Source organism: Sturnus vulgaris, chromosome 9, assembly GCF_052056855.1.
Source record: "Sturnus vulgaris isolate bStuVul1 chromosome 9, bStuVul1.hap1, whole genome shotgun sequence".
In the NCBI taxonomy this organism is placed as follows: domain Eukaryota; kingdom Metazoa; phylum Chordata; class Aves; order Passeriformes; family Sturnidae; genus Sturnus; species Sturnus vulgaris.
In genome coordinates, this window is record NC_142251.1 from 22,281,422 (window position 1) to 22,307,276 (window position 25,855).

Sequence of the window (25,855 nt, forward strand, 5' to 3'; positions counted from 1 at the left end):
GCAATCCTGAGACTGAGAACATAACTATTTTAAGCTAAAACTATTTAAAGCTATATTTTATTATAGCTTGTAGTAACTATCCTTCCTAAATAATTTTTTATCACTAGAGAGAAGATATTTGAGCATCAACTTGCACTGTACTTTTGTAGTCATGTTCCTTTCTTTGGCATTGAAAAGACAGATTGACTTAGGTTTTTGTATAAAAACTATTCTCTGTTGCTGTACCTTTCAAATAATTGGATTATATTTATTAGGAGACCCGAGGTTTTTCTGAAGCAGAGCTGATGTACATAGAAATGTCCTGTATTCTGTAACTGAAACTTCCTTTTCTTCTGTTGTAGTTCTACCACGTCCAAAGCCAGCACGTTGGTCCTTGGCAAACAGCTGCTTTATGCATGGAAAAACAGCTGTGTAGAACCCTCAGGGGATTTCTGATTTTTTTTAGAGGCAATCTGTAGAATGTACCATGTAAAAAAAAAAAAACCCTGGGCCCTTTTAAAAAAGAGATGCCTTGTCAAAGAGATAAGCATTGGTGCTGGAGTTTCTCTGAGGAATGTTAAATAAAAGATACAACTTCTTGCTTAATGACACACCTGTCTGGAGCCACCACTCAATTCACTTTCTTTTCTATCTCACACAAACAAACAGCTCATGATGGCAGTATTTTTCTTCCCTTTGTAACTCAGCTCCAGCACTTTCTGTAGCTCAGACCTGCTACCCAGCACAGTTTGTGCCTCTCATTCTGAGCTTTCCTGGCTTGCAGCAAGGCCCAGTAGGCACTGCCCACTTAAGTCCCCCAGCAGCCCTCCTGCACAGGAGGTAACAGTGGGGACAGGTGGGGACCCTCCAGGTGCGTCCAGACCCTCGGCTCCTGCGTGTGGCCACCAGCTCTCCCCAGCCCATTTGCTGAGAGCAAGGGGCAGAATCCCCTCCCTTTCCCAGTGGGAGTGAGCTCAGTGCCACTGCAGCGTGTGCTCGGCTCAGAAGTGGAGATGCTGAGTTCATGGGCACTTTCTGCATGTGTGTGTGGGAAAGGAGCAGGCACAAACATTCCCTGCAGGAGCACAAATCCAGCACTGGGAGCTGGGGTGTGAGAGAGCAGCAGGGCTTCTGCCATCTCCTGGAACCCCAGCTGCCAGAGCTCTGTGTGCTGGCCCAGTTTTGTGTTGCATCATAATGTACGGCCTCTGAAAAGGTTTTAATATAACTGCTTTGTTCGTTAAAGAGCATAAGAAACAGCCAAAAACTAATCAAAGGCACACACTCATGGCCTACTCTTCACAGCAGTTACCTGATTGAACAGAATCTTGTGTAGACTCTGGTGTCCTTCCTCTTCCCCATCTTCCCACACCAGATTCCACTAACACAGCACTGTAATTTTTACATGCCCACCTGTATGTCAGCATCTACGCAGAAAATTGTGGGAGAAATCCAGTCCCTCTGGTCACATAAGCACTTGATTACCTTCATTTCTTGCTCAAAGTCTTCTCTCAGCTCATCTGTTGCTTAGTTGTTTTTATCCTGGGCTTCAGAGTGGTTTGCTGAGCTTGAGGCAATGGCTGACATGTTTTCTGTGGTTTAGCTGTACTTGATGAGATAAATATTTTTCATCTTTGAGACTGTTTCTAAACTTTCAGGCTATGCAAAGCCAGTGTGCTACACTATTGTTCTTGCCCTGACAGAGCCAAAGCAGTTCCTAGCAAAGCCTTCTAGCTTGTCTAGTATGTCACCTGTAAAATGTTTCACCGTGTTCCTGGGGAAAGTGAAATTAATCCTACAAGTGAATAAACCAAGTGACTGTGGAGTATCCAGCATAAGGACCACCTTCTACAAGCTCGGTGTCACCACCTCATGGATGTTTGGGAAACAAAGGACAATAGAGAAGGCAAAAAGCATCCTTCTAAACTGTGTTAAGACAGACTTCTTGAGTCATTGTACTGGGATTTAATGAGGTTCAATTCTACAATATTCCTTTAATTTGAAAATAATTAAAAGCCAAGAGCTAAGTTTACCTCCTTGCGACTGTTAAGAACTTTACTGCAAAAGTGGTTCACATTAGGCACATGAGGGCAGTTCCAGTGTAAAGCTCCATTTCTCTAATCACAAAGACATGCATGAAGGAAAATTTAACAGAGTTAAGGACTTCTCTTTCAAAGTACATGCACAAATCAAGAGTTAACTTGGTATTCTTTTCTTTTAAAAAATACCAGCAAAATAACATTGAAATCATTCTAGAAAATAATTAAACAAATCAAAACCACTGAAGGCTTTCACAGCCTAAGTGCTGCAGGAGCTCAAAAACCATAGGAACCTTTTTTCAAGGAATTGAAGTATAGGATTGCCCTAAGATTTAAAACAAGAAAAGTTTGGTGTAATTTTTGATTTGGGAAACACTTTCAGTTATTTTTAGAAGTGTGACTAGTCTCTGTCTCCACAGCCTTACATGAGACAGCAGCACTCACCTCTCTGTTTTGCTACCTGAAAGAAAGGCTTTACAGCTGGCAAATCTTAAACGAAGGAAAATAAATTAATTGTTTTCTGACATGCCATGAACACCAGTAAATTAATCTGCATCCAAAGGTCTTTATACTTTTGACCTTCAAGGTATGCTAAATGCGAAATTTTGTTTTTAGTTGCTCTAAAACTAGCCAACAGATTTTGGGCCTACAGTATCTTTTAGGTTATCTTCCCATGTAGTGCCTAGAGCTTTCCCTCCACACATGACCCCTTCAGCTTTGTTAGTTTGTCACCTAACACAACTCCTTGCTGAAAGGGGAGTTCAGCTGAGAGCCAAGGGGAGTCCCCCTGCTCTGTGTCTGCTTGCTGCCACTTTCTGAAGCAAGTCTGCCAGCAAGCGCTTGTCTGAGCTGATAATTGTGAATGATAGATTTGATCTAGGCTAACAGCACAATTAAATTAGGGTTTTAACCAAGTGTGACTGTACATGTTGTTTAGACAGCTCTCTAAGTGTTTTCAATTATGTTTTGTAATGAGAAACTAGGAATAAACAGTGATAAACTTGGAGCACTGAATCTGTTGTGTGACTGCTCCTTTGACAGCTTCAAGCAAAATAAAATGAAGCCTCTTTCCTCTGTTCTGAGTCATGACACTTACCTGGGTAGATACACAGTTTTAGAATAATTAAATGATGTGTTTTCCTGCTGACATTTGTGAATTTTATCCACATATAGGACAGCACAAGATTTTATACATTTAGAAGTAAATGACCAGTTTTCATAGTACTAGAGAACAAAATAATTTTCATCTTGTCAGCTATTAATTACCTTTTTTATTTGTTCTGAAAACAATAGGCTAAAATCCAGCAAGAAAAAGAGAAAAGAAATCAAAACTGTAACATACACCATTATGAAAAAAATCTCTGTACCAATTAAAATCTACAAGTTTTGAGGAAAATTATCAAAGTAATTTCCATTTCTGAAAAGAGGTTGGAGGTATTCATGGAAGTAGTCCTTTAAATAAAAGTAAGCATAAGAAAGAGATGTGCAAGCAGTCAGTATTTTAAGCTCTAAGAGTAAATAGGATGTATTTTCCACCAGAACTGTTGCAATGATTCAAATGCCGATCTCCAAACTCCTATAGGAGTATCAGATTAATATATGTGGAGCAATAAGGACACCTTGAGGACAGTTAGAAAAATGCAAAAATTTATATTCTGCATTGGTATGGAGGATTCACACACCCTTTGTAAGTCTGAATTCCTTGGAATTGCCACATGATGTAAATTAGAAGCTCTTAAAACTATGTGGCAAAGTCCCCCAAGTCCCAAGAGTACTATTAATGCTCTCATTAGTCCTGAAATACTAGAATATATGTTTACCAATAGGTTCACTTACTTGCTAGTAGTTTTGAGGACAAACCTGTTCTTGCAACTCAATAATCTTGTTGAGTTGCTTTTTTTCCTTGTTACAGAAATAAAAAATTTGCTTTGCACTGCTCAGTATAGTATTACACTGTACATGTTTCTAAAAGGAAAAGTATAAAAATAGTGAGGGTTTCTGAAGAAGTATTAAATGCAAATCTACACAAAAATTAAAATTCCACAGTTCTTTGTCACTCTCTACAAGTTTCAAGTATTCCTTTAAATCTGTACCTTTCAAAAACCAAAATAACTAAACTTTAAAAAAAAAAGTGAGAAGAGGAAGAAATCTTATACCTCTCATTTTGCACAAGATTTTTTGCATGTGAAAAAGCACTTTTTTTAAAGTCTAGCTCTAAGTTAGAACTGCAGCTGTGGGGCCATTTGTAGAGCTTTCTGTTCCCTTAGTGCTATCTGCAGCCTTAGAATCATCACAAATTTCAGATGGCTCAATTTCCTCTGGCCGTGGTGGGGCAAGATCAGTTGTGATCAAATCAGTTTCCTGATCTGATTTTCCTACTTCACTGCAAAATTCAACTTTATCTTCCTGCTGGCTGTTCTTCTTTATTTGTCCATTCTGTGCAGGGTAGATACTGGCAATGGTGTCATACAGAAATTGGTATTGTTCCTTAAAAACAAAGAGAAGTTGTTAATGTTAATGGAATGCTCAGAGTCCCAGAATTAATCAATTCTTTCTTTGCTCTCTTACATTTTAGAAATGTAGCGTGTAGTTGGACAAGCAAGCCTGCATATGAAGCAGCTTCCACGGTTTTTGACATAGAGTGTTGCTCCTAGGGTTTATTCTGACTTCATGTGTACATAGCATCTCTGAAACTCTGCATCAGATACTCCAAGTCACCCAGTGCCCTTTTGGTTCATAAAGTACCAAAAATATGGTTTTGAGAGTACCTAAGTTGTAAACAACACCTATTGTACTGAGTCTGGAAAGTCATGTAATACCCTGCCCACATGGATGACACCCAGGTCTGCTTTATTGGTAACTGCACAATGTGTGCCACAGTTCCTCTGCAGTGACTGAAACAAAACCCTCAGTGCTGCCAGCCTGCAAATGGAGCTCATCTCCCAGCTGTAGAAGGGACACTGCATCTACGTCACGAACCAAGTGCAGGAACAGCAAATTATGAAATTTTTAATTTTATACTATACAGCCTTTGCCAAAGGCAGTGCAGAATGGCAGCTCTGGACATCCCAGACTCCTTCATTGCTATCAGCAAGGGCCAATGCCCAAATGGTGGTGAGTGTGAATGCTCTGATTAGAATCAGTGCTCCCTATACAGAAATTATGCCCAAGGTTATGGGGATATCAGTGACCATGAAAAATAATCTTACTCTTTTCCTGTTAATTCATAAGATTTACTTACAAAGGTGGAGACCATTCCCAGCCTGGTGCGACGAAGAGATTTTACTACTTGGAAAACATCTATTACTTCTTCTGTTTCTGCACTTTCCAAAAGGGTCATTAAAGCACAAAATACACCAGTCTGCTGTGATCCATCACTAGAAGATGACACAAAATGTACATGAAAATTTATAAAGTAAAATCAGAAGTCTTTTGACTAAATGTTAGATTAATTTTAAAGTATTTATACTGAATTATATTTCCAAAGCATTTTTTACTGAAATTGTCACAACTAAGTATATGTGTAGGATTTGCACAGGACATAGTTCTAGAGACTACCTGGACCTGAAGTACCACTTAAGGAGAAGAGGAAAATTCAAAATTTCAGACTTACAGTCTCAACTACTATTAGCAGGATTATCTTCTGGTTTAGATCGCATGCAAGGCTATTCCTGGAAATGGTCCTAGAAAAGTGCACTTGTATCCTGGAGCAAGAGATTATCCTAAAAACTCTACTGGATGTTCATTAGTGCATCCTGCAAGTGCACTCTGACCTAGCACTTCCCCACAAAACAGGTGCACCAGCCAAGAGCAGCTGCTTATAGCACCCGCTCTGTGCCCATACTTGCCCAAGAGAAGTGTGCTTGCTTTTCATCACTACAATGCAAAAGGCCAAGCTTGAGCAATTCAAGGAATTTCTAGGGAGAATTGAGTCTCCAGACGGAAAGGCTTGTGAGGAAAGTAGGCATCCCAAAATTATGGTTGCTGTGTATACCCAGAACTCAGAGCTAGGTGAATGTGTGTGCTGAATTCAGACCCACCAGCAGTGGACAAGGAGTGGGACACTGCGGGTTCTCCTGCTGTCCTCAGTGACTGGTCTGGCTGGAAGTTTTTGTTTAATGTTGAGAATCATGCTGACTAAATCTTGGGGGTTTTCTGGAACATCACAGCAACTCCACTTATGGTACTGATACTGATAAACCTTCTGAGTTTCTTTTGTCTGGAAAACAGCAGTGGAGAGATGGTTAATGTTCAGGATAAAATATGGATTCACACAATAACTCTATTGCTGCTGATTTAGAAAGGAAGAATTATATTCCTGAGGAACTGCAGAGTGATTGTTCTATCTCATGAATATGAGGTAGGTAGACATCCAAGCTTTGTTCAAAGTACAAAAGACAGCTGATCTCCTGAGACTCTCTTACCACCATCTCAGCAACTCACTAAACAGAAAACTTGAGATAATTTATAGCATTTCTCATGATTGACTGCTGGTCTGGAAGAGAAAAACATTTCCATTTCTTAGAGCAGGAGGTAACTGCAGTGGGAACTGTTTCTTCTCTTTCTTGAGGCTAAGTTTACAAATTTGTTCTTAAATTTAGAAACTCCTTGAAAACCACCTTTTGGAATTTGCAAAGAAACTTTTACCTTCAGATGTGCAACATCAAATGCACGTATGGTGTAGCTAGGACCAGAGTTGACATCTGCCATTTGAACTTCTATGCCATCATACGTTTGCTTTCCTTCTCCCCAGTACTGTGCACAGAGTTCCTAAAATGCATAAAAGTACAAGTCAGTGATTACCACTCAAATCTCCCTTTATTTTGCTCTCCGTGTGCACTTAGAGACTGTACTGACTGTAAAGTAGGACGAGTTCCATTGTATTTTGAAATAGAGCATCATACACTTTTCCCTCAAAAATTCATTAGGAAGTAAATTAAGTAGGTAAATACTAGAGCAAAATATATTGGAAATGCAAATTCCTCATCCTATGGGAAACACTTAAGTGGAGCAAGGGAATGAGAGAGTGCAGTGCAGTGTTTTGTTTGCATGTAGAGGATATTAAATGTGTCATTGTGCAGACAATGCCCCCACCTTATCTCCTTCCTTCAGCTCTGTCAGCATAACAACGACTTTGACTTTTCTTTGAAACACCATTTGCCAGAATTCAGAGATAGTTTCCTGCAGTGGTCCCTGTGTTGCAATCATGGCTTTTGGACCCCAGTAACCCTATAAAAGAAATATTTTTTCTTCCATTCATTTGAAATGTGATTGTCAAACAACAGAATTCATCATCTGAGGAATACCCCATGAAATAAACTAATGAACCCGTTTATAGGGAAAACATGGCTATCACAGTAGGCATTGGTCTTACAGGAATTCTACCACCCAAATGACATTAACCTCAATCCTCCTAAGAATATCACTTCAGACTGACAACAAGATATGTTGACTGCAGTCAAGATGATTGCTGCAGAGGGTGAGACCTCACCCTGCCATTTTTGACAAGCATCTTTTTAAGGGGTAAACCATCCATTTTTACACAGCCATTTCATTTTACCACTAAGGATTTGTGTTTATACCACACAAAGTTGGTGCGCCAGTCAGTTCACATTGAGCTTCCTAAAAATAAAGATACATTTACCCTGAATAGGTATCCTAACTTTGCAGCATTTCAAAGGATTCAGATAAATGAAACTTAGCTAGTAATTCCATTAAAATCAGTTACTTCATTAGTGACCAATAACTGTTCTTCTTCCATGGATATATAATGATACCAAAAAGTTGTTGGTTCTGATTTTCACTGGTAGGGTTTGGTCCATGTGAATAACTATAGTCACATTTCACTAACAGGGACAATATTAATCTGGTTCAACCTGTAGACTAATGGAAATTAGCCCACTAATGGAAATATATGTTATCACGAGGCCAGTCTGAAGGCTAATGGTTTTAAACATAGATGGATTTGCCAATCAGCCATCAGATCCTTCTCCCTTATTCAACTAAATTATTTTCTACTGTGATGCCAACAAAAGAATAAGAGTTTTAGCTGAAAGCTTGTGAAATGCCTACAGTGGATCCTCTAAATACATACAGTTATGAAGGAAGCATTGATGTATTTGTTGGATTCTTCACAGTCGCTGTCGTCATCCGAGGAGTCATCTGAATCATGCTCACCCTCCTTACTGCAATCCTCTTCGTGCCTGATGGGCACTCGGTTAAAGTCATCTGTGTGAGACAAAGTGTCACTGTCACAGCACACGGCCCCCTGGGCATGGCATTTGTAATGGAAGGAATAGAAAAGGCCAGTCCTTTCACAGCATACTGCAGAACCAAGGCCACCTCGTTCGAAATAAACACTCCCCATAATTCACATTGGTAAAAACACTCTTCTGTTTTAATCACTATAAGAAGTTTAGAAATTTACAGTGTTGAGAATACTAATTGAATACTGTTCTGTAAAGTGATTTGTTAATTTTTTCATTTCTTTTTCTAATAGAAGAAAGATAAAATAAGCCAAGGTGGGATAAAATAAGGAAATGGAAAATACTTACAAGGAATTATGTTTGCATTCCTATTTTTGCTTTTATTTTCTTCCCGATTCCCAGTGTTCTGTGAACGCCACCCCTTATAGGAAGGCAATCGCTGAAGAAAGAGGATGTTTGATATTATGCTTGATTAAAATGGTTCTTGAGATCATTGTCTCCTCAGGATACTCACACACAGTCTTCATCTTGCATTGCCTCACTCCTTACTTTGATTCTTTAAACTTTGGTAATGTCTGTACTACCATTTAAAAATGCCTGCTACACCATGTACAATGACACAGGAAATCATGGAAATCATGAACACAGACACAAGTAATCATTCTGTGAGCTCCATCTTTCTTTAAAATATTAACACCAAAGCACAAATGAAACTTCATTAGTATATAGCATTGTTTCATGAAGGTAAAGAAACTTTCTGTGCCAGAGAAATAAAATAGCACCTAAATGATCTATTGCCTGTGGTATCTATAGCTCATGACTATGGGGAAAGGCACATTTTAACATAAGTGAGGGTAACTGGAATGCAAAGCTTATTTACCTGGAACTCTGCCTCCAGCAGAGAAGGCTCACTCGGGTGGTCTTTTCTTTTCAGGTTGTTAAGGGAGGAATGCAGTTCTGAGAGACTGATCTCTGTTTCTCCATACTGATTGTATTCCACCAGTGCTTGATGAATAAGGATGTACTGTGACTGGTGTTTCCCATTTGAAGAATTTAAACATGAAGTTAGTGAAGCGTAAAAAAAAAAAAAAAGTCATTTCACTTTTGAAAATCATTACAAAAAGCTATTACTTCTGTGACAATATCATTAGTGTTAATAATATTAAGCATTAATATTAAACAGATATTAAATACAAGTGTTAAAACTGTAAAATGCTGAAGAAAGTTAAAAACGTGCAATGCATCAGTGCATAATTTTTGTTGTACTCAACTCAGAGGAAAATTGCACTTAGGCAGATGCATTTTAGAATTTTTAAAATCAAGTTTGACTCTGCAAGCTCAGTTTTGCATATATGCCAAAAAGCTGTTCTCCTTGGCTTCCCCTTCCAAAGCCTGAACTTAAACAGTTGAAGTTTCTAAAATTGAAAAATTATGTTGGAAGTTTTTTCCCCTCTTAATACTTTTCAGAGCTATATTTTCCATGAACAGCTTCAACAGAACTGAGCAATGCACTTGTGAGAAGCAGTGTGAAGTAGTGCAGGAGAGGTGTGCCAGGAGTAATTTCGGGGAGATACCTCCACTTGGACCATGAGGCACCGCTGGCGCCGCAGTTTCACGACGTAGCCGTAAACATCCACTCTGCCTTCCGTGTCCAGCCCCTCCAACATGGCATCAATTCCTATGTACGTCCCAGTGCGCCCAACGCCAGCACTGCCAGGCACAAAGGGACCTGGTTATGGACAGCCAATGGCACCAGCCACTGCCTCTCTGACAGCAGCAGGCCTTGACAGAGTGACACTGAAAACGTGTTACAACAGGATTCAAAGCAACTGAATGCACTTCTTGCTATAAATTGATTGGCAACACAAATGATGATGAGTTTGCATTTTTAGTATCTTTTAGTGAAAGCAAGGCCAATGTGGCCAAATGTGGTGCTTATAGCCAGAGCAGTCCAACACTGATCTGGCTATTTTTCAAAAGTCTGTGTATCCTCAGGTTTTATCAACCTGAATTTCCTTCATATCCTTCAGAAAAGAAGCCTTGTGTATCTTTTGCTGCCTCATTTTCAAGTGTACAAGTCATGAAATCTGGGATCAGACAAACACTTTTGCCAGCTCCCTTTTCTGAATAGCTTCATTTCAGTCATTTCACATTACCAGATTTTTAAAAGAATAATATATATTTACCTGCAATGAACCACAATCGGACCACTAAAAAAGTTGCTGAGAGCGTTAACTCTGCGCCGGAGTTTGAGAAGGAGATGTGGATCCTCAGGGACTCCATGGTCTGGCCAGCTTGTGAATTGGATATGAGTGACATCTCTTCCAGCTGTCCTTTCTCTTCCCTAGAAAAAGTGAAGTGTGGTTTTTAATATATATCACTCTATTTATCCATTAGTAATATGTATTCAGATATATACATAAGTCTAAGTGACTAGATTAAATCCCAAAGCATGCAGAGTCTTGAGTGGACTTTGATATGTTGCTGCTAGACTAAAAGAGAGGACATAAATTTTGATAACCATGATCATAAAACCAAATGAGAAAAATGCCTCAGTGACATTATTTTACTGGCCAAGATTTATATGGCTGTACAGGCATTTTCCCACTAATTAACCTAAAAATTCTTACTCATAGTTGAATTATCCAGTTGCAGCAGAGCTATTCATACAGTTATTTGCCATTGTTGCAGTAATTATACATGACTATTCTACCAGAACTGCAGAAGTGTTCACTTTCTTGCCACAGACCACTCTACAATTCCACAACTAATATCCATTTTATCTTTATTGATATGATGTCAGCTGAACACAGAGCAGACAATTCTAAAAATATCAGCCCTCAACCTTCTGCAATCACTCATTTCTAATGTCAGATTCCTCAAGTGACAGAGCAATGTCTTTGAAAATAGTTAATTCTTAACATCCTGATCTGCTCACTGACTAAACAAAGTTATAGCTTTCTTTTAATCAGACCACTTCCTGAGTAAATTTTAATGCGATGTGAGACAGCAGAATAGGAATTTCCAGCAGTAATCACAAATCAAGATGGGTGGATCCTGCTACTTTGCTGAAGATCTGCCAGCAGATTTACTCCTTGAGTCTGAATGCTTTTAGCTAAAATTTAGGCTCCATTTATCATCATTGAGATATTTTTGCAAAGGGTCTAAGCTGAGCATTTAGCCTTTGATGGCAAATTTTATTCTCATTTACACGTAGGGTAACTCATATGATTTCAGATGTGTGAAAGAGAGCAATTAACCAGCCTTAATGATTTACACATATCTAAATGGTGATTTTAAAACTTGTATTTATAAACACACTTGAGATTACCAGAATTTGTAATTGTCCCACAGGACAATTATCAAGAGGGTAGATAATGGTTATCTATGAGTCACACTGATTTTAGTTACAGAGGGTTATGCTGTGATACACAAAAAGCAGAAAATTTTTGTGTTAGAGAACAAACTAAATATATAAGGAAACCACAGTGTAGCTATTAATTTTTTATCACTTAGCAGCATATTAATCGTTTAATCTTAAATGAAGGTTCCAGCAGATTAAGGAAAAATACCTTTTGAAGTTGGGTAATATGTATCTAATTCATATTTCTTGCAAGAAATTACACTGACATCTAAGTTTTCCCTTAAGCTATATGATGCTTAGGAAAGACTGCAGAGGATCTTCCATTGAGAGATGACTCTTCTCCCTTAAAATACAGACTGCAAATAGACACTCCAGATCCAGTCAGTGTCACACTTTGGAATCAACTCACATTTGTGATGTGCAGTTTCTGAATGACGTAGTCTGGGCACGTTTTACTTTCATGGATCTTCACAATGATGTCTCCGTATGTTGCAGTTCCATTCTCCATTGATGGCCAGTACTGGGCACATTTGTTCTATGAAGAGATGAAGTTAAGTAAGCAGCCCAACTGTGAAATGGCAGAGAATTGAGAGCTAGAAAAATGCCTAATTTAAAGTAGATGGCAACTCAGTATAGCTTTTTCAACTTTTCAGTTCCAAATATCCAACAACTCAGGTCTCTGACTGGAAATTTATGGCCATGGAATTTAACTTCAGATTAAATTCAAATAGTGGGGGGAAAAAAAGTCCTGTACACTAGATGAAACAATGAAGAGTGACTGCTGCTGTTGCCTGATGGGTGGATAAATGCTTGTAGCTACTTCCATGCTTTCTTTTTCCGTCTTCAATGAGGGCTGCTGTTCCTGCCTGCCTATAACATCAGGTTGGGTGTGCTGTAAATCTGCAGGCTGTCAACATCTTTACCTGCAGCTAAAACAGCAGTTCCCCTTCTTCCTGCTGTACCTGGAATAAGGAACAAAAGCAGGCCAGAAACACCCAACCTTCCACTTAAATAAAGGCAACGGAGGAAAAATATTCTTTCTAGGATCTACTGAGGACACTGCCAGGACATCAGAATAGGCAGAAGACAAATAGAAACCATACCTTTTCTGACAGGTCTGTGAGGAGCTAAAGTTCTACCTTGAGCCCTTCTCTGGATTAATTAGCTGTAATTTGGAAGCTCACCTACTTACTGCTGCGACTAAAGTGATATTTTCAGATAAGACTGGTAGTTCATAAGGCAACACTGTTTTGGCATACTTTCTAACACAGGTTCTGCCACAATGAGAGAGCAGCAAAGAATGAAAAATAGTACTTAAGAAGAATATGTGATTCAGCACAGTGCAGCAATCCACTAGGTTTTCAGAAAAAAGAAGGATGGAAAGATAGAAGGAGGGAAGGATGGATATATCTCACCCTCTTTCCTTCCTCACAGCGAGTCACCATGACAATAATCGTGGCCTTCTGTTCCCAGATCATCCTCCAGAAATCATCTGTGGTTTCATCCTTGGGGCCTAGAAAGAAGACAATTTAAGGGACTTTTCCAGAGTACAGCCACATGAAAAAACACCTGCCTGCCTGACATGCTTAGCCATGCAATTGAAGGGCTAACCAGAGATCATGCAAGTAACAGCCACATACTTGATTTCATTATGGCTGCTGTCATTAGGCTACAGCATTTTAAAACTCTCATCTGTATCTTTAGTGCATAGCTATGAAATCTGAAAACTTTTGGTGTAAAATTGTACAACACGAGGAAGCTGCCTTTAAATTACAATTTATTGTCACAAAGTTCCCTAAGCAACAACTCATTGACAACTTTGTCATATTAAATTTCAAAATGTCAGATTTTCATTTTTCCTTTAAGCCTACTAATAGGATTTTACTACTCTAGCAAAGATGGGTGAATAAAGAAAGCATATTATTTTAAGATTATAAATTACCTTGTGCAGCAATGTATTTTCTTGGCTCTTTGAAGCCCTGCAAAAAGTACATTTTTATCAACTTTTAGAAAGAAAGCATGAACAATCTAAAAGATTTGCAACTTTAAAAAGAAATTCAATATGCAACAATTCAAGTATACCAAATACATTACAAAGGTGAAAGCAACTCCAGTGGAAATCCTCCAAGGTGTTGATGCTTTAAATGCACAGACTACAGGATTTCTTCCATAGTGTCTAAGACATTTTTAAAGTAAAATCACTCACATCAATATAACTTGCATTGATATAGTCTGATCCTGGATCTCCTGGCATCTCTGAGAGCTCAACACGGTTATGGTCATCTGTTTAAATCATTTAAACCAAAATAATTATATTATCTCAAGGCAGTGAGAAATCAAACATTTATAAAACGTGTCAAAATTGTTTCAAATACTCACATGGAAGAATATCAATGTAACGGTTTTTGTTCTGATTATGGCTCTTTTTGGCCTCCTTTATAGAAAATTTACTGAAAACTCTAGGAATACTCTGTAAAATACAAAATTTATTTTATTAGTTAAGCCTAGATTTAAAATAGCTTTTACTTACAGCCAAATGAATATGGAAATAATTTGACATTACTGAATCTGGAAGGTAACATTATACTTCATAAGATATTAATTAATATATTTCTTATATCTAAAGTTAAAAAAATTCTTCTCCTTGAGTATATACCTCCACAATTACATATTATTTATATCCCCATGGCTATGCAGTAAGATAAAGTTTAAAAATATGTATTAAAAGGTACTTTAGGATGAGAGGTATTTAGACTGAATACTTTATACTCTCGCTGAAGAACACCAGGAAAAAAAGTATTTTCATCTTACAATGAGGAAGGGACTGGTAGCAAAATTAACTGAGGATTATTTCACCTTAGATGAGAATTCACTCAATTTTCTAGATTATTTATTTCTAACGAGTACATATAATCAAACATACTCCTGGATGGAATTCTTCCAACCACCTGGATAAAAACCTGTGGTATATTTCGAATGAAGGGCAGACCTGAAATTCTTCCAAGAAGAGCCTTCCTTCATCTGCAATCTTCCTCTTGTACGTGTCCAGCAATAGCTCTGAGGGTATTGGCTCTATGTTGAGAAGCTGCTTGTCATCATCTTTAACTGTGCAAATAAGTCAAGTGTTTATTTTTGAAATCGTAAATTACACTTCAGTAAGTGTGATTCTAAAACTGCCAGATAATAAATACACCAAGTTAAAAGAAAGAGTTTAGTTCTTTTGTTAATTTTTTACAAAACTGGCGTTGCCTGAGGCAGCTGTGAGCAAACAGGCTGTGGGAATAAGAGAACTTTTCCAGCCCTGCTGCCTGACTGGAGACACCACTGGAGGAGGCCACGTGCAGGGACACCACCTGAGTACGTTTGCACAATGTGGTGACTGTCACATTCAGGGCACAGCAGCTGCCTCAACAGCCTCGCCTTCTGCTTCAGCTCTGCTCAGTTATTGTCAGTGATCCAAATATCACAACATGTATCACCTAACTTCCCAGATTTTCTCCAAGTTATGCTCTGAGCTGCAATAATCTGCAATATCATCTTGAATGATAATATAACAGTTGAACAAGTTTTAACACCTCTTAATAGACATATATTCATTTTTCATTTACATTGAAAAGTTGCATTTTTTAATAACTGTGTGCCTTAGCCAATGGCTTTGAATTTCAACATAGTCCTACTTCCCATTTAATGTTAGTTTCTGTGAATTTTAGTGTTCTAAATTATTTTTTTCTTGAAGCTCTCTGGTATTGACTGATCCTGTCTTTCTTCACAGGCTTTGAAATCTTGTGCAAAAAGGTGCACAAAATTTTCAGTCTTTTGGATTTGAAAGCCTTCAAAAATTTTCAGTAAAAATAACTGGCTAATATTCAGTCTCTTTTTGGGGAGAAAGGTGCACAGAAAAGGGAAATCTTGTTTTAAGCTGGATTTTATTCTGGACTTATTCTCAGTGTTAAACATATGACAAACACTGTAGGGGATAACTATAACTGGGTTTTTAATTGAATAATAAATAGAATTTTTCAAACACTGATGAAATTTCAGTTCACTCAAGTATAAATACTTCTGTGAATTTACTGAAGTATTTTTGCCCTCCAAATAAGGTGCTATCATGTTGATATCTGTAATATGTGAATGCAACCTAGAATGCAAATAACCCAAAGGTGGCAGCAAGACCTGAGACAAATTGTATTTCCATTTGCTAAATAGAAATAAATATAAATTGCTAAATATATAAAGATACTCACCTGCAACAAGGTTCACTCCTTCAGAAGAATTGCTGTAAGAAACAGAAGCACCTGTAAATGCTTTGACTAGTAAGATATATATGATAATAAGTTAAATCAAATCAGTTTTGTATGAGAACACCAGGCCTGTTTTTAGCCAGCAGCCTGCATTCCAAGCTGTCTGTGAAACAAGAGTGCTACACCTGGGATTATGCAGAGGTGCTTGGGATCCTTGTCCTCCTTCCCCGAGGCAGAGAAACAAGGTGGCCACATCAAAAAGCTTGAGTGCCTGCATGATTTTGCCCATCTCACCCACCACAAACATTTAATTTCTTCATTGGAGTGACTGCTCACACCATCTTCTTTCCTCTTGCTAGTGACAGAAAACTAGCACATACAATCCCATCCCCCCTTCCATTTATGTAAGAGAGGGAGACAAACATGAAGCTTACCTAAGTTTTTTTTTGTGAAGATCATAGATTTTGTACAGAACCAGTAGTAAAGCAATTACAGTCACAATGATCAAGAATGCCAGGAATATAATCAAGGCTCTAGAATTATCTACCAACAGAAAAAGAATACATGTATTATTTTAAAATTACTTTTAAGAAAAGAAACCTGTATACTCCCTAGAACCAGGGCTCATCAATTTTTGGTTTGGGGTCTTTTTTAAGAAAAAAACTTAGTAAGTTTGAGTTTGCTATGCCGAAGCAGAGGAGGGATTTTGTGTTTTCATTAAGAAAACCTTCCCTTAAATTCTCCATGTCCACCTGTCAAAATGCTACAAGTCACTGGCTCAGCATTACTGTGCTTGTCTCCTGCTCTGTGTGACCTGTACAGTGCAGCTCTCACTGATCTACGAATTGGGAACCTCTGCCAAGTCACAGATGACCAGCTCCTGAAATGCAGGATCTGAACACAGGAAAATAATCCTAAAGTGAATAACGTCAGTTAGAGAAATTAATTTCTAGATGCATTTGACTGTTTCCTGAAGAAATCACAGCTGTGTAATAATTCGTAGTTATGATTAATGACTTGTCAACATGATCTGTTACATTAATACTGAATGCAGATATTTTTCAAATGCAGATCAAATATTAACTATAAAACAGGAAGTTTAGATTTTTAATTAGGAGCAATTTAACTGAATTCACAATTTACATTGTTTATATTATGCTAAAATCTAAAGGTAAAAGTGCTGTACATATTTACTTACATCTGGTTTTTATACTCTCCACTACAGCTGTCCCATTATGTTTTCCATTAGACACAAAGATCTGTATGCAATGGGTGACAATAATAGAGATGTTCAGATATGACAAGGAAAAATTTCTGCATATAATTCTTAAAAAACAAAGCACAATGGATTCTTGAAATTCATCCATCTATTGACAACATCATTGACAGCAGTGTCTGCTGTCAATCTCGGTATTGATATTTATAATGCAGCTCAGGTTTCTACCCAAGTTACAGCAAGATCTGGATTCAAGAATATGGAAATGACAGGAAAAAGAATTTTTAAAAATAGGAAACACACTTTATAAAATAAAAATCAGATGCATCTCAAAGTAAAATCAATTTTATCTTTTATTAAGCCTCTCAAATCTGAAAAATAACCATGTAATATATAAAAATCCCATTTGCTGCAACAGTAAATATACAAATAGTCCACTGAATTTGATGATTTTAATACAAATTTATGTATGGGTAAGTAATTCATAGAGGTTTAATTAAATAAGGTGTTTTCTTGCATCATTAACTTCTGGGTACTTTAAATGGTTTAATTAAATAAGGTGTTTTCTTGCATCATTAACTTCTGGGTACTTTAAATGGTGTTAAAACACTAACTTTGTTTTGCTGTGTTTATGTTTTGTCCTATACTTAATATTTATTAAATCTTTTAAATTTTCTTAATAGAAATTCCTATCAGATCTAAATAACAGCTTGCAGTCAAATATTTCACACTGTTTTTTCTTTTTCCTTTTGAGTCTTCTATAACTTGACCAGAGTCCTTTCATCACCAGCTAAGCCCATAAGGCTCTCGTTTTTGAGAAAGAATTAAGCAAAATAAGTGCAAAGCAGAAGCCAGGATTTAGAGGTGCAGAAGCAAATTCCTTCTGTAAGGAAAACTGCTCACTGAAACTGGTGGATAAAAACCTTAACTAGCACAGAGGTCCTGTGCTACTGGGACAATGCAAGGATCTTTTGCTCCTACAGGACCTTGTTTTCATGTCCCGAATATAAAGCTCTCTGAGCAGAATCTATTGGGAGAATACTGACAAAATATTGAAATCGAACTGAGACTACTCAAGTTCTCTGATACTGCATTTCTGCAGGTAAAAACATAAAAGGAGGAAAAGACTGTGGGGAATAAGCGAAACTGCATCCTAAAAGTAGCAAAACTCCATCACTCTTACTGGTCACTTTCTTGCCTAAATTTCACTGAGAGGAGCTATCAGGATATAAGAAATATCCCCAGTGGCCATATTAAGGGAATCACACAAGACCATTGGTTTTGCAGACAACCCCAAAAGGGTGAAATGCCTGACAGAAGAGAAGACTGCAGGAAACCTCCAGGATAGTGAAGCGTGTAAACAGAGGATGATCTATTTTGTATGGACACAAGGACTGGCTTCTAAGAGGCTGATATAAGAACATGCAAAAGGATCTGAACTGCTTTGCACTAATTAGTCCCTGAAGAACCAAAAATCTTCATTCATTAAATGGAATATGTTTTCAAAACTAAAGTATCAGTCATACTCCAGAAACTATTGTAATCTTATAGAAACCCCAAACTTCTCTCTGAGCCAAGTACAGTCTATTCTGCTTGCTGTTAGAACCTATGTGCAATAACACACCAGGGATTGTTTGATAGGTTAGGCACATATGAATTTTAGTTCCAAAATAATAATTACTTTTTTACACCTGAGGCCTACAGATTATAAATTGATACCTCTTACACCATATTTGCCTTTTTTTCCTAAAATCAAGCATAATATGCTTAAACAATGAAAATGCAGCAATATTTTATATATTTTAATATAATAAGCTAATTTACCTTAAATGCATAGGTTGTCAAGTACAAGAGATTTTCTCTTGTAAATTCACATTTGTCCTTGCTTTCGGTTTCTCCATCATTCTCCCAAGTCAAATAAAATCTTGCATATGGTCCAAAGAATTCCCGTTCTCTGCACGTAATCTGGACAGCATTATCAGCTGTCAATGCTATTTTAACATTCCCCACTTTTTCTGGCACTGTAGACAAGAAAAAGGGTTACTTGTTCTATTCTCATCATTTCAAACCCAACATTTTAAGCTATATGTGCTTGTCTGTTTCCTGTCTTCTCTCAATAACTCATTCTCTCAATAACTCAATAAAACATTTTCGTCCTTAAAAATTTCAGTCTCAATTTAGCAAGATAAGTAAAATCAATTTTGACTTAATCATGGGCTTATCTAAGCTGGTAAAGGTGTGAAGTGGAACTGAAAAGGTTCTACTGACATTCAGACTGCAAAAATGCTATGATGGCAAATCTCTCTTATATCTGACATCACTGTCTCATTTGAGGAACATGGGGCAGCAGATAAGACAGGAGAAAAAAAGAGTGAATATTCACTTCAAAACTATTGTAAATTAAATTTTCTCCCAGGAGCCACTAGTATATTCTAATATTTGGAATAGTGTCCTTACATTTAATTCTGGCCTAAAGCCACAAAAAAATTTAATGATACAGAATCTGTTAAATCTAATCTGTGGTTTCAAAAAACTCTAGCTTGTATGTTGCAATAAATGTTGCAGGTTTCAGACTGAGGGGAACAGCCAAGGGACCTTTCACTGAGAGCTGATAAAACCTTTCAGAAAGTAAACGAGGCAGCCTGTGTAAAGCAGTAGCCATATCTCAGCAGCCACATTGCAGTAGAACACCACCATGGAAATTTTCTACAAAATCATGTCAACTTGCAAAACAGCACCTTAAAAACAAAAAAAGGCAGCTGCTTGAAGAGCTGAGATCTGTAAGGCTTTATAAGCAGATCAAATATCCCAGGGGAGGAGTGGTGGGATATTTGACTTGGCTGAGTGTGAGGTTACATCACAGCTGATCATTTTTATCAGGGCAGATCTGTTAAATTCCTATTCCACATGCTGCTGAAAGAGCCGTGACAAAGAGAGAGTGAACATTTCTGGAGGCAATGTGTTTGTTGAAGATGAAAACATCTTTTCTAAAACGTAGAGGTTTTCCTACTTCCAAGAATTGTGTTCTACTGATACATTCATCAGTTCAAGAAGCCATAAAACTCTTTCACTTCCTGCTTGACTTATCAACTGTTGTGACAGTTGGAGAAGGTCTAATTAATACCATTAATTCAAAAATTAAAAAATTAAAGCCATATTTAAATTTGTATTACAGATAAGTGTCAGATCAACCTGTTTATCAGTAAATTAATTTATCAGGTTTTTTTTTTTTGTTTTGTGGGGCTTCAGGTGACAATTCTGATCCCTGTATACTTCAAACTATACTTTTGAAAGGATAGCCCCAAAAAGATGCACAGACCTTTCTGTCAGCAGAAGGGCTGGCAGACATTTTTTCATTTTTAACCTAATGTTGGAATCTGTATACAGGTACATCCAAACTAACTGACTTCCATTACAGATGGACATTGTTGGTGTAGCCTGGGTCTGCTTCAAGCAAATAGGTAACTACACAACAGAAGGTACAGGCTGCACATCTTTGTAGCTTTCATGCCACAATGAAAACACCAAACTTTTTTATTCTCTTTTTTTTTAATTCAACTTTTTCTTTATATTGGGTCAGAATGCTTCCTAAAAACTTCACAAGAATTTCAAATTAATGAAATCTTATTTTTAAAATTATATGTATTAGAAAAATACAATATAATACAAATAAAATATAGAACAAAGTGCATAATTTAAAAATAGATCAACATAAACTAATTTAAAAAGGGATGCTAATGATATGAATGTCAGTACAATTATTTTAATGTTAATCAGTTTCTTGGCTAATAGTAATATCATGTATAAAATATAATGAACTACACTAGGAAAGTACAAATTTTTTGTGTTAGTATCAGGCTAGGTCATAACAGTTAGCAAACAGATTTACCTCCTTCTTCTGTTGTAAATTCACAGCTTTCATTTCTACCTGAAAGTTTGTAATTGAGTTTGTTGATTGTATATGGAGTCACATATACAGAAGCTCTGGTAAAAGGTTTAAATCCACTGTAAGTATACTCAGTTGTTTTGATATCTGCATTATGAATGTCTGCAAAATGAAATTAATGAAATTAATGAAATCTATGTTAGGAGCAGAGGAACTGTTACACTTTATCAGAGCTACCTGAAACCACTGTCATGTGTATTTCTATTTTAATTACCCTAATCTGGTTGCTCTGCTTTGCGTATAATCCTAAGTGAAGGCTGAGGAAGAGGAGGAAATGCATAAATACATAGAGAGTATTTACATATAAAGAGTACATTCATCCTGGGAAGGAGGAAGTAGGAAGCTGTCACTGCACACTGAGCAAGTCCATCCTGGTGTGGTGTCAGAGATGTTGTGGTAGTTCTGCTTTCAGGAGAGGCAAACAGCAGAAGAGAGGAATTGCATGAGAAGCAACACGAGCAAAGCTCCTGCCCAGGCTGCAGCTGGGCTTTGGTGGCGTGGGAAGCTGGGGGAGCCATGGCCTTTCTGTGCTTCCTTCTGCCTGCTTACCATGAGACCTCCCTGCACCCACACATCTCCTCCACCTCCTACACTGGCCAAGCCAAGCCAAAACAACCACAGAAACTGGCTCTTTGGGCTGCCACCCTTTTGGGTTATGGTCAAATTTGGGGCATGGAGAATGGGAAAGATTATTTGTATCAGAGGAGCACAGAAGCATGACAGCCTTTGGTTCCTGTGGGAGCCCAGGTTTACATAACCTGTGGTATATGAACAGAAAGGCTGAACTAAGCCTAAAGGATGAATCAAACCAGGACTAGCTTAAACCTGGTACATATTTATTATTATCAGGCTCTTCATATTAAAAACCTCATTTTCCAGTCCTTGTTTTGAAGAAAAGTTTGCATCTGGAGAACATGATCCCAGTACAATGGATACAAATTTATTCATTGAAATGTAAGGTCGCCTATACCAGCATATCTGAAAGGAGTGGCCATTTAGCAGAAGACAATCCCTTAGCTAGACCTATCTAAACATGCTTATGCTAACTGCCATATGTTTATGCCAACTGAAGGGTGACAGAGTCATGTTCTGACATGGTAAACTGAATAATCTCAACTGAAAGTTCAACTGGAACAACCTTAAAGGAAGGAAATTTTAACTTTTGTCTAAAAAAAAATTGCAGCGTTAAGAGATTCCAATAGGACTTGGCAGTGCATTATGCTTGGTGCTCTGTACCTACATACAAGCAATGAATTATTTAACAGTGAATATACTTACTTTTGCCTCCGACAAAGAAATCGATAAAGTAGCCATTTATGGGACCCTTTGAAGTGTCCTCGGGTTTCATCCATGTAACTTTTACACCTGTGGTATTACATGTTACTGTAAGGTTTTGTGCTGCTTCTGGAACTGTTGTAAAAGAACAATAACAATAATTAGCAATACATGAAGATAAAAGTATTCCTCTTTTTACCTACTTTTATTAATTAGATTAAATTTCATCTGACACTAAAGCAAGACACCAACAACATGTAATATTTTTTGTACTCTATTTCAAGAAAGTATACATAGTATAAACTGAGTATATGTAAAAGCATCATATTACAGTAATTTCATACATTTAATTAATTCAGGACAAGGTGAATACAGCAACATTACATTTTACTAAAATTTTGCAATGTCTTCAAATCAAGAATTTAAGACTTGTTTCAGACTAGATCTGCTCTTTTTGCGTGTGGGTCTGCACTTTTTTTGTGAGTGCATCTTCATTCAAAATTCCGTATAGTTGACCACGTTCTCAGTCTCCAAAACAACAAAAAATAATCACAGTCTCTGATAGAAGCAACGAAAGGCTTCAGAGTGGAAGACTGAGAGGGTGACTGCAATCAAAGAACAACCACTAGGGCAGGAGACCAGGAAGGAGGAGCTGAAGGAAAAGCGGAGTGTGGCAGAGAATGCTCCTCCAAGTGGATCTGTAACCCCAGGAAACCCAGATAATGGGTTTCATAGTAGGGGTTCCCATAAATATGTGGAATGTAAAGCAAAAGTAAGCACTGCACTTACCACCATAGTCTGTTTCTATCTCAAAGGATTGTTTGGTAGAATTCCTTTCAGTAAAATGCAGTACTCCAGTGCAGTTGTACCGATGGTTTGGTAATAAATCATTCAGCACTACACAAATTAAATTGTCATATTTTGGATCTGTAGACATCGGAAGAGCTTTATCAATATTTTTCACAATTCCAAAAGTATGTGGCACCATTTCAACTGAGATTTTCTCTACCATATTTATTCAATATCATTTGTAATAAACTATCATAATATTCCAAACAGAAAAACGTACAACCTGATCCAATGACTAGATTTTTGGTTCTTACACACTAACTTAATTTGCATAGATTTTTACTTTCTATCACTGAAGGTCATGATTTGACTTTCTAAGGAAACAGCTTTCCCACAGAAATCAGAACATATCATGAGGAGTCTGCAGAGCCCTGGAATGGCTTTTCAGCTCTTCAGCTCCCTGACGCAGGAAATCTCCAGCCCCAAACATCCATCACCCATTTCTCTGGCACACGTGAGGCCATTCAGCATCCATATCTGCCCTGTCACACGAGGTGTCTTTGAGCCAGCCTGTCCTCAGGCTGGCTGGCTCTGAGAGCAGAGAGCCTGGACTCACACCATCCAGAGCCTGAGCAGCCAGTGGCCAAGGCAACCTGCCAAGGGTCAGCTCACAGCACACCCACAGACTGCAGCATTTCCAAACTGCTCAGCTGCCCTTCAGAAAACCAAACAGGACCTCAGCATCTCCAGAATTTGTGCAACTTGTGAAGCTGGTAAACTCAGCAAAAGAGTTCTCTGAGTTTAAACTGTGTGTGGGGATGGTAGTCCTTCAACTGGCAGTCCCAGGAATTCTGAGCTACCCTTCCCTCAGACTGGCATAATTAATTTAAATCTGCCAGTCTCTCACCAAAAGACAACATCAGCAATGTTTTTAAAAATAAATATTTACATAACCCACTATTAGAATTCTTTAGCTGTATTTCGCTCTTGCAGGTAACATTCACACTAGCACAGGAAAGTGATCTACTCCAACAGAACTCAGCAGATGTGTTGGTTATGTTCTTGACTTGAAGAGGGTTATCGACATCTGGAAAGGAAGAATATTATACATCATTGTGACATTGGCTATACTGAGACTTCAAATAACAATTCATTTATGGTTTTTGACTTCTTCTGCAATATGAAGACACAATCGGCATAGAATAAAATACAAAGAATTTAATAAGAGATGGAAAGTAAAAATTGAAAAAGCCTTCATGAGATCAAGACACACGGATATTCAAACAATATATTAGAGTTTTAGTCCAGACATTCAGCATAAACACCAGCTTTGAAGTGGTGGCTGGTCTTGCTATTGTTTACCACACTGCATATGGTCAACGCAGTTGAAGTTCCATTTTTTTTCTTCAGAATAAAAAAATTACGGTTTGTTTACATTAGTCTTTAAGAAAATACTGAGAAATTTTAATGTGCAACTTCAAAAAATGGACAAAATATGAAAACTTTCTGTCTGACTCTCTGAAAAGTGACAAGAATAGCCAAAGAAACCTGGGGAAGCTGAATTACTGCATATAACAAAATTGAAAAAAAATTTTTAAAGAAACTACTAAAATCCTTGTACACCTACCTTTTGGAATTTGAAAAGAAGTATTTTTTGAACACTTGCCAGTTTTAACTTCAACAGTGTATATGTGGCATTTTGGAAGCTCTATTGAATGGCTGCTGGAATTCACAGTTATGTTTTTGCCACCCCCCGAAATAACATATTCTCTGTCTTTTGTGGTAATGTTCAGAAAAACTTCAGCATTATCAAGGTCCTCTGTAAAGTCTTTTACATCTTGAATAATATCTGAAAGAAAAGGCACTGTAAATGGAGGTGAAAAGACCAGAATTGTTAAATAACTTTAATCTTACTTCTTCCAGGACTGGAAGACATTTTATATGCTAAAGATGATAATTGATCCATTTTAATTTTTTATTGCTTTATCAGCTTTACCAATTTTCTGTATTTGAATTTATTATTTGGCCACATTTCAAGACTGAAGGAGAATAAAGGGTTTGGTTCTTACCACAATCTGCTTCAGGTATCACTGTGGTATTTTCTGTAAGAAAAGAAAACAATATAAAGATCTGTCTCAACAAGTTGAGTATTTTTTCCACAGAGCATTGGAGAAGGGTGACCAGTACTGCCCCAAACTCTGTTCAATATATTCAATATAAGTAAATGTATTTAGCACTTCTCTCACATTTGAAATAGGGAAGAAAACATCAGCTACACATAACCCTATTTTTTAACTAGTTATTTTAGGAATCAAGTGTCTTTCACAATTCTCCAATGACATCAATGAGCTAGAAATCAAACTAGTTATTGGTAACATTTCTGAGTACAAAATTACACAAGAATATTCCACAAACACACACTCTTACAGCAGTATGACAAACTACAGCAGTTTTCCAGGATATGTATGCTGTGGAATGGGCACCTGAGCAGTATAAAATGTCACCAAAGAAACAAAATTTACCTGCTTTTTGCACTGCCTCTCTTAACTTTGAAAAGAGATTTATACAATAGTACAGATCGTTTAATGACTACTTTGACACTGGGATACACAAAAGAAATTTTTGTTGGTATTTTCTGAACTTCATCCTGAAAACAGTTACTTAATATATCCCAAGGCACTAAATCTAATCTATTTTTTTTATATAAGGTAGGCCCTAGATTTGCCTGCCTTCAGGCTGGGAGTCACCTAGCTGGTTAGTGGCCCTAAGGAGAGGGCAAATTGAGAGGGAGACTCACCAA

At 37.5% G+C, this 25,855-nt stretch overlaps 1 protein-coding gene across 8 annotated transcripts in view; it reads right to left on the reverse strand.

Moving 5' to 3' along the window:
* Nucleotides 1–3,269: 3,269 nt before the first annotated feature.
* Nucleotides 3,270–25,855, reverse strand: part of PTPRC (protein tyrosine phosphatase receptor type C) — a 58,795-nt gene continuing 36,209 nt past the window's right edge. For 5 of the 8 annotated variants that reach the window (XM_088170124.1, XM_088170121.1, XM_088170120.1 and 2 more), the window contains 26 exons: nt 25,125–25,157; nt 24,683–24,904; nt 24,005–24,142; nt 23,056–23,193; nt 22,270–22,401; nt 20,935–21,093; nt 18,870–19,066; nt 17,028–17,088; nt 16,264–16,372; nt 15,833–15,864; nt 14,578–14,693; nt 13,968–14,058; nt 13,795–13,871; nt 13,531–13,567; nt 13,004–13,101; nt 11,998–12,123; nt 10,411–10,568; nt 9,799–9,934; nt 9,105–9,254; nt 8,573–8,663; nt 8,113–8,246; nt 7,113–7,247; nt 6,666–6,788; nt 6,059–6,237; nt 5,260–5,395; nt 3,270–4,505 (listed from right to left, as the gene is read on the reverse strand). In XM_088170124.1, the coding sequence (XP_088026250.1) occupies nt 4,233–4,505; nt 5,260–5,395; nt 6,059–6,237; nt 6,666–6,788; nt 7,113–7,247; nt 8,113–8,246; nt 8,573–8,663; nt 9,105–9,254; nt 9,799–9,934; nt 10,411–10,568; nt 11,998–12,123; nt 13,004–13,101; nt 13,531–13,567; nt 13,795–13,871; nt 13,968–14,058; nt 14,578–14,693; nt 15,833–15,864; nt 16,264–16,372; nt 17,028–17,088; nt 18,870–19,066; nt 20,935–21,093; nt 22,270–22,401; nt 23,056–23,193; nt 24,005–24,142; nt 24,683–24,904; nt 25,125–25,157 (3,281 nt within the window). In that variant the 3' untranslated portion in view covers nt 3,270–4,232. The remainder of the gene's footprint in view (nt 4,506–5,259; nt 5,396–6,058; nt 6,238–6,665; nt 6,789–7,112; nt 7,248–8,112; nt 8,247–8,572; nt 8,664–9,104; nt 9,255–9,798; nt 9,935–10,410; nt 10,569–11,997; nt 12,124–13,003; nt 13,102–13,530; nt 13,568–13,794; nt 13,872–13,967; nt 14,059–14,577; nt 14,694–15,832; nt 15,865–16,263; nt 16,373–17,027; nt 17,089–18,869; nt 19,067–20,934; nt 21,094–22,269; nt 22,402–23,055; nt 23,194–24,004; nt 24,143–24,682; nt 24,905–25,124; nt 25,158–25,855) is intronic. The other 3 variants (XM_088170125.1, XM_088170127.1, XM_088170122.1) reach the window with 1 other exon arrangement.